The 14,322-nt window shown below is 36.2% G+C and overlaps 2 protein-coding genes across 10 annotated transcripts in view; both read left to right on the forward strand.

Moving 5' to 3' along the window:
* Positions 1-13,236, forward strand: part of LOC149799157 (uncharacterized) — a 34,193-nt gene extending 20,957 nt beyond the window's left edge. For 8 of the 9 annotated variants that reach the window (XM_089958312.1, XM_089958311.1, XM_089958307.1 and 5 more), the window contains 3 exons: positions 1,656-1,812; positions 11,684-11,834; positions 12,713-13,236. In XM_089958312.1, coding sequence (XP_089814438.1) covers positions 1,656-1,812; positions 11,684-11,834; positions 12,713-12,984 — 580 coding nt within the window. In that variant the 3' untranslated portion in view covers positions 12,985-13,236. The remainder of the gene's footprint in view (positions 1-1,655; positions 1,813-11,683; positions 11,835-12,712) is intronic. The other variant, XM_089958314.1, reaches the window with a different exon arrangement.
* The window catches only part of LOC149799158 (A disintegrin and metalloproteinase with thrombospondin motifs adt-2-like), a 53,747-nt gene continuing 52,245 nt past the window's right edge, over positions 12,821-14,322 (forward strand). Inside the window, exons 1-2 of the mRNA XM_089958305.1 lie at positions 12,821-12,932; positions 13,581-13,663. Of these exons, the coding sequence (XP_089814431.1) occupies positions 13,644-13,663 (20 nt within the window). The 5' untranslated portion in view covers positions 12,821-12,932; positions 13,581-13,643. The remainder of the gene's footprint in view (positions 12,933-13,580; positions 13,664-14,322) is intronic.

The raw sequence follows: 14,322 nt of genomic DNA on the forward strand, positions 1-14,322 counted from the left end.
GGGTTCTTCCTCCACCAGTTATACTGGCCATCATGTATAGCCTATCTTGTACTGAAACAACGGAGTTAAATCCCATAAAAGGAAGAAGAACAACAACATGCCAAACTCTCTGGCGTGAACTACATCTGTCAGTTAACCATCACATAGTTTCCAAAGGACAGCAGACTAAATCAGTCGCTAACTATTGTTTCATTAAGTAGATAATGTTGACAAAAGAGTAGGTTTTAAGAAGAAATATTGGTGTTCGCAATCTTACGGAGCATTCTTATCTTTCTAAAGTCATTACATAATTTGGCGTTGGTAGTACATGTGTGTGTGTCTGTGTGTGCGTGTGTATTTCTGTGTGTGCGTGTGTGTGTGTCTCTGTGTGCGTGTGTGTGTGTGTGTGTGTGTCTTCAGCTTTAGTGGATATATGAATGTCTCCGGAGTTAAACATTTTATTCAATCATTAAGTTTGCCGGTGACGAATTTTTGAGGTTGATGACCCATTCATCCCAGCAGATCGAGTGTCTCTTGGACCACACTCGTTTTGACAAGTTACTGCGTAATATAATAGCTGAGTCTACTTTCACTCTTCAAATCTATGGTTATTTTACAGTTGATGAGTGATTCTGAATCATCATCATCAGCTTAAAAACCAGTGACACGCAGAGTGAAGGTAACCTTAGCTATTTTATAGGTATATTATTATTTAGACCGCGTACAAATTCCATTAGGGCTAGACACGTTAAATGTAATTAATGAGGGCTCTTTCATATATGATTGTGGAAACAGTTTCGGAATATGTGTATCTCATTTAAGGATGGGACTGGTGGGGTGGATATATTTTAGATTTGTAAGAGCTTGTAAGTTCTATATCTTAATTGTATTAAAATCAATGTGCGTAATAAATCAACCAGGTGTTAACACATGTCAGACTGGGAACACAGAATGATCTGTCAGGGTCTTTCCATACCCCGATCCCTCTGTCCATAAGTTTTATATTTTGTTCTTGTGAGACAAACTATTAACCACAATCTCGCAACTGACATTGACCCGACGCCGTTCCTTCTCCTTAAACTACTGGATTGTAATGTGCGCTTCATGATTCTGATATAGTTTTAACATAGTATCTCGAGCCTGTAAATAAGATTTTATGGTCATAGCACAGGGACCTACCTATAGATGTTTCTGGTATTCATTTACCTACTGCCAAGTAAGGCTATGAGAATCGCTGGCTCCATTTAGAAATATTTTATTCCGTTACACCCGATCGCGCAGGCACCATAGCTTAGCTGTTTAGTTAGTTTATTTCTGAAACCAGAACCTGTATAATAATAATAATAATAATGATAATGATAATGATAACAGTCAAAAAAGATATGCATTCCTGCTAACCACATTGCTATATAGGGTTCGTACGTCAAATATAGACAGCATGTACTGGAGTGTGCGTGATTTGGATTTTTAAAGCAGCTTTAACATTTTTTTTAGTCATATTGCTACGATGTCTACAGTGTGGCAGTTTATTGTGATGTCTAACACTGGGGCATCATTACATATCCAGTCACATTATCCTGACACCAGATCGACCAGTCTTAACACTAAAATCTTAATGCTGAGCGTCAAGCGAGGCACTTGTTATTACATTTTTATAAGTCTTTTGTATGACTCAGCCGGGGTTGGAACCTGCGACCTCCCGCATCCGAGACGAACGCTCTAACCATTAGGCTACCGGAGCGGAAATGGACAGGAACACATCCAGATTGCTTCCTTGCAGGATCTGTGGCATCGCACGGTGGGACAGCATCGATATCCTACTGTTCAGAGCTGGTAATATTTTTGATTCTTTTTCTTTCTCGCGCATTTACTAGGAATCACGTATTTAAAACGTTAACGTACTTTGATAAATTCTATTTTTATCACTAAGGTAACAGCCTTCTGACTTTTAGTCAGATGGAACCAATATGTGATAAACAAGAAAGACGTTATATAATAGCTATACTAATAATGTATTTGTTCTTTCTTTGTAATTTATATAAGTTATATTTGTTATTATTTGTTGAAATCTTCCACACTGTATGTTTGCTCTAACCGTATGGTCTAATCTTCATTGATATTGATTTCTAAACTAATTATTAATAAATAAACGCTTCCTATCAACTTTAAGGCAATACATACATACATACATACATACATACATACATTTCTTTGATACTAAACAATTAATTATTCCCAAACACCCATTTACCGAAGGGAGCAGCTTTTCTGATAAGAAACAAAGATTACGACACTACTGGATACGAGAGCGGTCCGTAGATACAACGTTTTCAGAATATTCATCCATGTTCTTGGAGCGAAATTTCAGAAGGCGATGGAGCTAAACATAATTATAGCGGCTATGTAGTTATTCTGCAGAAGAAGTTGGGTTAGGGGTGGGGGAAGGTGCACTTTTGATCCAAACGTTAATTATCATTTCTGGGTATGTTTACATTTACATTATGGGGCACTTGAGACCCAGACTGGTAATTAACATTATGGGGCACTTGACAGTTAAACGTACATATTTTCTCATAGCTATTCAACACCCATTCTTCGAGTACGATTTGTCAGTTACTTTTTGATTACTATCCAACACCCATCTTTTGATATAATAATGACCAAGACCCCCAATAATATTTACTGTCCACGAAGTGGTTATTTGTGCTTCCACACATCGTACATGCAAACATACAAACATACCATCACAGAAGAGGTTTAGGACGTTAAAGAAGAGAGATGAAATCGCACACAAACGATGGTAGATGTGTTTTAAAGACAATTGGCTGGCCATGAAAAGGTCCGTTTGATATTTGCCATACTTACATTTAGTGGACGCATCTCTCAGGTCTGGCTTTGGAAGCAGCACATTTGTTGCATCAATGATCTCTATCGGTAAGATTAATGGTTGGTGAGAGGAAACAGTGTAAATGGCTAGCCTCACATTCCCAGTCATCCGGTGGTTGGATAATGCAGTCTGAATGTTGTTGATATTTCTCTTGCTGCTGATTCTGTTAATGAAATTTCTCGTCCTCCTTTCGCCTCATAAGAATAGCAGTGGAGCATATTGGTAGTAGTGCTGTTGGTTGCGGCATCTTTTCTCTCAGTGTTTCTTATTATTCCCTCTTTCGCTTTCTCTCTTCTGGTCTAGTCCCTGTGTGGTCGAGGCGCTGAAATTAGTTCTCTCTATCTCTCTCTCTCTCTCATGCGCCCATCTTCTCTCGATTTTCATAGCTGTATGTGCTTCAAGCAGGGACGTGAAGGATATCATCTCTCCGGTTCGGAGCGTTCAGGCGATAGAAAACATTCATTTTTGTATACATTTTTAACGACCGACATTTTCAACTCGAAACATCATATCATAAAGATGTTTATTTGCGAAAGAAAAAACAAACAAATGATGCCAACTACACATTTTTCTAATCAACATTTGCTTAAAATAACCCCTGCGAACTCAAAACATCAACAAACGAAGAGGAAGTATATGGGGAGTCCCTTCCTCTTCATGTACAAATACCCAACAATAATCATGAATGCATTTACGAGGTTGACAACGTTGTGGTGTAAAACTAGGCTTCCCAGGATCTATTACAGTGTCAATTTGCCCTACATACACGCTAGGCTTTAATGCTAAAGAAAACAGATAGCCATAATGCTTGCAAATCTACTGCGCTATAGTTTCTAGAGTAATGTAATCGCATATTATTGAATTGAGTAGATACAGCATTTCTTTGCAAAAAGACTTATAATATCATCTTCCAGAACAGATAATCCATTTAAATCAAAATATTCCTCATTATGGTCGGCGGGGGGGGGGCGGGAAGGGGATTAGGGTCTACCAGGTGGGTTCCTGGCGTGGTTGTCGTCAGCGTTGATGATATATGCACGAACACATCTTCATCTTTAGCAAACACCACTGGATTCCAAGAAGATATGTACAAGCAGCAAATCACAAGGCAATGGTGTCTGTATATATTCATTATCCATAGGTAATGATAAGTGATAAGTTCACATTTGACTTTTTCTTTTAAAATATTTTTCCAGTAAGTTGAAGAAGTATCGGTTATCTGTTTGGAAGGGAGCTTCAATGCATTTCGTCTCGATTACGTAACTCCATTAACTTCTAATGGAGTTAAGGAATGGTCACTTATATCTTTATTTTAAAATGCGAACTCAATTTCAGGTATAATATTCCTTTCCTTTTGTTTTGGTTTATGATGTCGTAAACAACCTTATTAAACAATACAACTTCATCAGATGCTATTATGTTACAACTGAGTGTAGGCTTTGAGTCAATGTGGTAACACTTGAATGTATTAGAGAGTATGCTGATATGTACAGTATGTTCACAAATATTTTTTTTTTTAAACGTTCTTTTAAAACATTCCAGGTCATAGGCTTTCGCTACAGGATTTTTAGTAGTGAAAAACAATTGGTTCTTTTTCCCTTCATTTTGCAAAGCTTGATTTAGAAATTAGGGTTGCTGTGACGTCAGTACGATACTTCGATTGTCGTTTTAACCATTGATGTACGTGCTGCAGAAGTGAATTTTAAACTTTGGTTCTGACTTCACGATACAGTTGCTAGTGGCCAGAGCAAGTCTGAAGAAAATGATTCCTAAAATGTGTCAGGTGGTTGTTGCTGCTGTTCAGTAAGTCACACAATGTTCGAAACTCCATTTTTGTGTTGTTCGTATAGTATTTTGTATTGGGATGCTTGACGTGTCAGACGAGCAATAGGGAATGAGTAGTCAGTGGTTCTTTAGTCACCATTTTCTTGGTATCTTTCTTTCTTTGTGTCTTTCCTTCTATCTGTCTTTATCTTTTGCCGACGAAGGTGCCGGCACGATATATGTGATTCAGCCTTTCACTTCTTCTCGACAGGGCATTGTGGAAGTTGTCAACAAAGAGGACGTGTTTTATATATCTATAATTTTGTAATTTTTATTCATGTATTTAATTTGTAGTGCTTATCGTTGGTTGAAATTTCGTACGTACATAGGCTATATATTAAGATGTTAAAGAACTTAAATTTACATAGGATCTGTACATAGATGTTTACGTACGTGTTGACAGTTACTAATAACAAATTCATTAGTTAATATTTATACAAGTTTCGGGCTGTTTCCCCTTGTACAAATCGGTCACGTGGTAACTCAGAAGAATTATATTAATTCCCATCGGATGGGTTAAATCATGTGAGTTCTTTTATCATGTTGGAATTTGCAGTATGTCTCACGTTGGGATAGTGATGACGTGTTTTGGAACATTTTTGCCTGTATATAAGCTCGGTCTGAACAGTTTTCTTATTTGATTTTTATTTCTTGTGTTCGTGTTGTAATATAAAGTCTGTATATGTGTTTCGTGTTCTATTTAGGTACTGGGAAGGAAAACAATCATTTAAGATTTTTTAATGGAAATGGAAAGTGCACATTGGACTTCAATATTATTTTGGAACTATTGTGAATTACTAAAAGGAATTCTGGACGACGCAATTTTTAAACGTAAGGACTGTTTGCGTACCTGTATATTCTTCGATCTGAAATTTACCCGGAACATTTCATTATGTTTTGGACTTTAATATAACTTTTTTTGAGGTTTATTTTGGATTAAGTTCATATTATTTTAAGTTCCTCGTAAAGTTCCATTTTGTTACATTGATAATTAAATTGTTTTTCAACTGTTACAGACTTGTTGGATTTGCCTCTTTTTGTTACTTGTTTTATGACAAGAGAGTAGCAACAGGACGCTGCATAGGGTGTTTGAACAAACATTTTGTTTCTTTCTCTTTTTCCATCCTCTGGTTATGTATGTCACCCTCATTGCTACGATTTTTTTTGGTTCTATTTTCATAGTATTCTTAAATTTCTAATCGTAGTTTTATCCGTTTATTTTAACGCTTTCTGGTAAAACAGTTAAAGTCGTTGCAATAATTGACGATAAATTGCAATGTTTCTGTTTTTGATAAACGTGTTTGATACATTAACTCTTTCTTAAACATGCCGCTTTCCTTTAATTACTGTCAGAAAGAAAAATGTGAATGATGTTTTATAGTCCCTTTCTAGAGAGACGAGGAACGCGACATGTAGATAATGGAAACTGCATATTGACACGAATCGTGAAAACACTTTCTACGAAATCTCGAATAATCTTGAGTTGTACTTTTAAATCGGTTCGTAAATACGCACATTAATGTCAGTTAAGTAGTATCGTCATAAGCATAATTTCCTCAGGGTGATCATAACTCTTTGGCCAAGACTTGTACTTGATGTTTATTTCTTAAACGTTTAAACAACACAACATAACACGCATTGAGACAGATGGTGCGATGCGTTTAACTTGTTAAACTTGTTAAAGTAAAGTTTGAGTAATGTAACAAATACTGGTATTGCTATGATATCTTTTCATGTAAACCAATGTTTAGTTTCTTCTTCGTATTCTCCTAAGATATCATTGCATTTGCCATGATGTGTATGACTAAAGTTAGGCACAATCCCATCGTCGCAAATAAATTTCTGTACACAAAATGAATTCGCCTCATTTACTTCTTTCAGTAATGTATAAAAGGATTGCCACTCTTCGTAACATCACACGAAAACGTTGCGGAGAACGATCGAATAAAAGTGTTTTGTCTTCGATACCAAGTTGGACAAATTTGGTTTTATCTGAACCACTTGGGACATCAATGAACATCCTCAAAGGATGCAGCGATATAGCACATCCCACCACCTTTGACTATCTTATTTTTGTGACAATCACTTCGAGACGTGATTTTGAGTTGCATTTCACTTGAATATAAATAAACTCTGTAAATGCATTCTCGCAGCTCCAACGTTAAAGGTCTCTTCTTCTGAAGTATCTTATAGGATGATCATATTCTGGACCGACCAAAGGAAAGTACCGAGTGCACGAAGATCATCTGGAATGTTCAAGAAAAACTTTTTTTTTTAATAGTCTAACTCTTGAACTTCCACGTTACAACTGAAACACTGCACTTCGTCTCCTTGTCCCAAGTAGACAAATCCAGCTCTGGCTAAAGATTTGGGCTAGGTCCTTCCAGATGTTTAAGACATTTCCCTTTGAAAAACTGGAATCGAGTTTCAAAATTATAATAGCTAGGCAAATCCACTGTAAACGTGTATTCTTCATTTATTTGTAATTTTATATACACTTCTTGTTTCCTTGCTTGTTTGTGAGTGTATGGGTGAGTCTCAGATGCATCACGTTTGTAGTAGCAAGGTTGTGCTACATTGCTGACGTCACAGACTCTAGCATCACTCTGGTCACATGGCACTGCATCACAGTCGACTTCATTCAATCTGAAGTGAGCAATAGATTGAAATTTCAAAAGGACCAGTGGGGATTGAAGCATATTTACATATTAGGGATACAACATGCACGCATCGATGTATTTAATTTGTTCTCCTTGAGATTTGTCAAATTCGTACAACACTCGTATATAATTAGTTCGTCCTCCAAAGAAGCTGTCGTATACATTTAAAGGCTCTAAGTCCACCATTTTGTAAACGTCAACCATGCAACGAAATTCTGGATCTTTTATAAATGTATATCAAAAAACATAGTCGTGTTCCCATATTTCTATCACTTGGCATCCTTGACTTGACTTCTTCCATGGTTGACTCAGTGAAATGACTGTTTAGGTCTCGCTGTGGAAAACAAGTAGTTTAACTGTGAAATAAACACTCTTGAAATTTCCTACACGATCGGCTGATTTTCTACTTCCCGGCCACTCACTGAATAAAGTCCAACTTATATTCTCCACCACCGTTCCTAGGTTGTTGTATCCATTTGTCTTGTATTTCACACTAGCAATGCAACCAACACAAAGCGTTTTTCAGAATATCAACAGTTAACAGATACGATTAAGGTGAAATGATGTCCAGTGTTTTCTCAAGTATGAACTTCTTTAGATAGACTCATCCACTCGCTTCGACAATGGTAGTAGCTCCCTCTGTGATCTAGAAATAATGGTTAAATGTTCCACAACAATGTCGTAATATGTTCACACCGGATCAACAATATTTCACTAGTTGCTCTTGAAAAGCAAAAGGGACTGACAAGAGAGTGTTTGAGACCAAATGTAGTAAGTTTCTCTTTGTTCTGTTTGCATATCATCGAAGTCGTAGTAGTGATTTATCTTCAGGCAAATGGGGGAGCACAATGTGTTGATTAACTTAGGTATTGCGAAAGTGTGGATAGTAGCTTGTTGACATACATGCCACCTCAAACGTTTAAAGCATTTCTCAAAGGCCTAGTCAGATAACTCATAGAATCTTTAAATTGTCGTTTCCCGCTTTGATGAAAATAATTTTGGCAACATTCATGCTGAGTGTTGGAATTTCACTTCCTTGATTTGAATACTATTTCACAAGAAATTATTCAGGCGTATCCTAAGAGATTGTGAGCTATGACTAGTTTAACGACGACTGTTTCTGTAACGATGTACCTCCAAGTGTCGTCGGTGAGGTCTAAAACCCACTCAGCATAATTAGAAATAGTACATACTAGAGCAAACGGAATATGTTTTCACGTCGTCTCAAATCTCGCTACCATTTCGATAGAGATTGCACACAAGTTTTGCACACAGTCGATGCAAACACGATAAGCAAGACAATACAAGATGTAAATTCTATTTTCCGTTCAATATTTGGAGTAAAAAGCAGGTAAAGTGCAAACAGTGATCCTGGAAGATATTAATTCTGCAGGTGTCCATCCATACATGATACTTTAAACTGTTATGAGAGCTGGATAGTCTCAAATGATCATTTTGGAGCTTGGAACTGTCGTTAAATTCTTCTAACATTGACAAAGTTATGTCAGTAATGAAGACATTATATTTCTTTGCTGGAATGTAAGATTTGAATTCTTTAAATTTCACCGTGTATATATAAGCTGTCATTCAAAATTTTCTGGAAGTCATTTTTCTGTGTAGCTCCAATGTCAAATTAATCTCTAACGGTTGTCAAACATTTTTCTTTTTCTTTTTCCATTGATCTTGACTCCCAAAGTTTCATGTTGGTAGATGTTGGATAGCAGACGATAATGGCATCTACAAAAAGCACTGGCATGCTCTTCTGCCAACACTTCTGTCGGTGCATGAGTTGACAAGATATTAGCAGTTGTGACTGATGTCGCATCCGGCGTCTGGGAGCTGAACGCCAGTATAGTCATAGTAGGTATTTGGAAATCTTGTATTGTGAATCTCTCTCTCTCTCTCTCTCTTGGAACCGCAACGGTGGTCGAGTCCGCCTCGGATGATTGATGTCGCGGTTTCGAACCCCGGATGAGTCATACCAAAGACTTATAAAAACGGTATTAACAGCTAATTGGATGACACAGAAGCTGTACGGAAGTCCAGTCGCAGACTATTTCTTCTCCCGTGGCCACTTTCAGTGATATAATACTTATCGTAATTGCTTACAGCCACAAATGGAGCTGCAGAACAAGGAAAGAAAAGGAATCTTACTGGATACGCCACCTTACAACGTTGAAACCAATCAGTTTAAACCAAGAAGTGTAGAAAAAACAGCCCGCACAGATACAATCATCTTTTTGCAACCTACACATTTTCGTTTAAATAATTCTCTAAATTTGCTTATTAGTTGCCTAATAGCCTATACTTACTACTATCAGTTTGAAATATTCAGAATATAATTTACGCTCACATAAATTTGCATAAAATAGCTGATAGCGATATGGCTTAGCGATTTCTTGGACAGTACCAAATATATTTCGGCATCCGCATCAAGTTGAAGTAAAATAGTTGAAACACACACATTTTCAAGCTTTCATACCTGCAGAAATAGTGATGTAAAGTTTTGTAACCTCAACGGTTTTTCTGTTGATTTGATTGTCTTGCCTTTGTTTTGTAATTGACTTTGAAAAAGACTCATTTAGAGTCGAAAGCGCTCAGATTAGTTAGACACTGTGATTGCACTGTTCGTTTTCAGTTTATATATATATATATATATATATATATATATATATATATATATATATATATATATATATATATATATATAGTCTTCCTTCTTTTACATCTTACCCCTCTTATGACATTATGTTTTTGTGTTCGTATGTATAATGCATAGAAGCTATGCCGCTCTTTTAGCTGGCGATTAAAGATCATTCCCACTACATGTTGATGCCATATCAAAAATTAAATGTTTTGATAGTATATCAAACGGTAGTCGGGTGATGGATGGCATATTAAAAAATTAAATTTGAACTGTAATACAACTTAAATGACACCTAGTATATCACAAAGTGGGTGCTGGATAGTAATCAGAACGTAAGCGATTAACATTATATAAAAACTGTGTCGTTGGATAGTTCTCTAAATATTTATGATGGATAGTACTAAATATGGATGTTGGACAGTACTATTAAAGTTGAATAGTTTGACTCTCATGAGCCCTACATTGTTTAATTAGTTTTTGTCTTTCAAGCATCCCTCAATATGAATTTTCTGTTACTGTAATAACAAATGTGGCAAGAAATATTGCAGCACACAAGGGATCCCAATACCGATGTATTCAAAACTTCTCCTACGTGTGCCTAGCTTGACGCTTCCCTTGCTTCCAATTGACCTCAAGCAGTCGGTGTCAGCTAAACAGATTTTAAACGCGCCAATATCACAAATAATTATACTTTAATTACCGGATGACCACAGGCTCACGAGACCCTAATTTCACATTTGTATGGTTTTTCTTGCTTCACCTTCATATGCCTTATCAATACGCTTTTCCAAACCGCAGACTGTAAATTGACGCCACTCATGACTGAACGACCATAATACCTAATACGAAGAAGTATTCTTTTCTCATAATACTGAACACGTATTCTTGAAGATATCCAGACGTATCCTTATGTTTAGAAATTGGGGTCCATTTTAACAAATTTGTGCTACCTACCATAAAGTCTCGTGAATACTGTACATCATGAGATCTGCTCCTAGTAATTGGCATATTAGTTGGTTTGACAAATATCTTTTCAACACCAACCCATAATCCAACATGAAATCTCTAAAGTCCAGCAAGGACACAAAAAGGAAACGTAAATTCAAGTAGCTCATACTCATATCCAAATTTTACAATATTTATTTTTCTAAAGTGATGTTTTCTGTTTGTGCAAGTAGTGCCTATCTTTCATGAGATATTTCCACAGTTACTAAAGATAGAAACCTTAAAAGGAATAATTGTTTAAAACTAAACAATGAAATTTGACTAGATATGATAGAAATCTTTCTCACGGAAAAAATTCTTAACGATTGTTTCAAACCAAATTTTGAAAACTTTGCAAAGGGCTTTATTAAACCCGCTCGAAAGACTTTTCCAAAATCTTTTGAAAAGAATCGTCTCAAGATACAGACAGAACAATTGCTGTCTCACCGTCATCAAAACTGGCGATCGTTGCTAAATAACCAAAAACGTTTAAAGGACGATTTCCTTTGTTGTTGTTTATTATCTTCTCAGGTAAATTGGCCAATGACTATTGCATGAATTTCACAGATTGTTAGACGTGATGAAAGCCAGCAGAGAGAATTTTGGCCTCCATTTTCTTCTTCTTATTCTTCTTGTTCTTGTTGTTGTTGTTGTTGTTGTTCTTCTTCTTCTTCTTCTTCTTATTATTATTATTATTTACAGAGAGGATATTTTAACGACGATGTGCATGAATACCATATACAAACACTTTCAGAACAAATTATTACGAAGTTCACACTGTTGAACAACAGCAACAATATTTTGCTGGCGAGAGGGCTTAGGACGTCATCACTTGAAATCCCGAGTATTGCAGGTACAAAGAACTTACCATAACATATTAAATTTATCACATTTGAAAGTAATATCTAAGTTGCATCTTTCAAGAATATATTGACAACATGTAGCCGACCAGACGGGTTCACCAGATAGATCGCAATATAACGTGTCCTTAGGCAATATATAAATCTTCAAATATGCGTTGATATTCGTATATTTAAATTTAGTTTGCTCATGGCTAAAAACTGTTTTGTGTTTACCTAATTGGAACTGCAATTTCATACTTGAAAAATTTACTTTAATTAACGTTTCCATGTTCATATAATTTTTCAATAAGGAAATCATTCCTCAATACCAAAATTTAAATCATTGCAGACCCGACTGACATGCAGAATTTTTCTCTCACTTATATCTACACTGCACCTGAAAGTCGCCTAAAGATTATTCTGAAATGGATAACTTAAACTCATTTTCAGTTTAATATTCATTTCTCAAAGGCGACAAAGATAACCTCAACACAGACAGACCACCTGTCGTGTATTCAGTTTACACATGGTTCTCACTTGTATGCAGCACGCTTGCTATCTTCAATTGAGTATATCAGGCAAGGATTACGTATTTGTTTAGTGTTTAGTGCCAATTAAGAATATCAACGAAATAATATCGTGCTGAGGAATACCGAATGAAGTACCTCACCCAAACATTACACTGAAAGCCCGTTTGGTCAGGGCAGTGTTCGAAATGTACCGATCTGTTTGCGAGTCCACCAACCTCAGTACGGATGGTTCAGAGAGAGAGAGAGAGAGAGAGAGAGAGTACTTGAAGAACATACACAAGGAATTAATATTGTCAAGAATAAGGGAAAAAGGAACCTCAAAGCTGTGTCGAATATTCATTTCCTTTCTTTTCCTGTAGATTATTTCGATTCAGTAGACAGTGGATCAGAATGGACAGAAGACATTTCAGGCCCAAGACAGTCACACAGGGCCACGACTATACCATCCATAGAAGTTGAAACTGCAGTCTACACCGACCAGCTGATGACATTGATCTTGGAAAATGGTGGGGCCACGTCGATGGAGGGGAAGATAGAGAGAATGCTGGTTCAGTGGAATGGGCTATATGGATCGGCTGTGCAAGCGAATACATTATTTGGTTTCATAAAATACCGATGTTTATTTAAATGACATCGTCCGAAATATCAATGGGTTGTACAATTTTTTTCATGTATAAAAAAGTAATAGCTTTGAAGACATTTTAAAATAAAATTAGGGTCAGGATATCGAAAATTCTAGAAAGATGTGATAGTAAATAATGATTCTAATAATATTAATACTAATACTACTAATACGAATGATGATAATATAAATAATGAAATACCGGTGTATGTATTCAACACAAACTACGTCAGACATAGTTACTTCAGGGAAAGAAGAGAGGTTAAAAAGTTATAATGGTATAGCGAACGGTCCAAAATGTTCGTAGACAAACGTTGGATCAGAAATAGATGTAGACATTAGATGTGTCCGAAATGCCTGTAGACATAAGATAAACTTTGATAGCTGAGGCATTACACGTAGTTTAAGCATGCATGCTTTATAACATATATGTTATGCATTTCCAGCAAGGAGAAGTATGAAGAGCAATCCTCGGGGACATATATGTATGCAACAAAGGATTAGCATTATTTGTAAAATGCACCATCTTAGTAAAGAGAGTACAATTGTCACGTTTTTCGCTTGTCATCTGTCAGATATTATTACTGTGTGTATTTCTGTTGAAGGTCCAGAGCGAGTGGAGTAAACGCAATCAACTCGGCTATGATGTGAAAATTATAATCAAACGGATGGTATTACGCAAGACCCAGTAAGTGTGTGCATAGTTTCTGTATTTATATTTTTTATATTAATTTTATGACGGTACTCAAAACGATTTGGTTAAATATATATTTTTCTTTTACAAATTCGTTTCACACCATGAATCCTCAAAAATCTTAAATACCCTGTCATTTGAAGTAAATGAAGTAGCTTTGCGTATGCCTAAGACACATTTCACCAATGCATTGAGGAACATAAATTTATAAAGGTTATTTTACTTCCTGTAACTTGAAAACCAGACAAATGCCATTTGGTTGCTATCTGTATCTAATAGTTCATATCCCCCAAATTGTTTAAATTGTCTGTCCAATTACCTTGCTGCACCTTCTTCCTGGATTCCATAAATGTTCTGATGCAAATAGCACCCAGAGACAATGAAAACGATAACAGTAGCGCACCAAAACTAGGCAATTAAGAATATAGCGTCAAGAGAATCCAACAAGAGAATTAACCATAGATAAGGTGCAAGATGAAATCTTGTGATAATAATATAACTAAGCAAATATTAGCCACAATATAACAACCAGTGATTGTGATAATATATATAAGCATGAATTAACAGGAGGATAACATCACGTTAGTAGTGAAGGGGGTAGGATTAGCCTCAATGGGAATTAGCATTAAAAACACCCTTGGGTCAGTTGTTGT

The sequence above is a fragment of the Sinohyriopsis cumingii genome, chromosome 5 (assembly GCF_028554795.1).
Source record: "Sinohyriopsis cumingii isolate HCF-2022 chromosome 5, ASM2855479v2, whole genome shotgun sequence".
NCBI lineage: Eukaryota > Metazoa > Mollusca > Bivalvia > Unionida > Unionidae > Sinohyriopsis > Sinohyriopsis cumingii.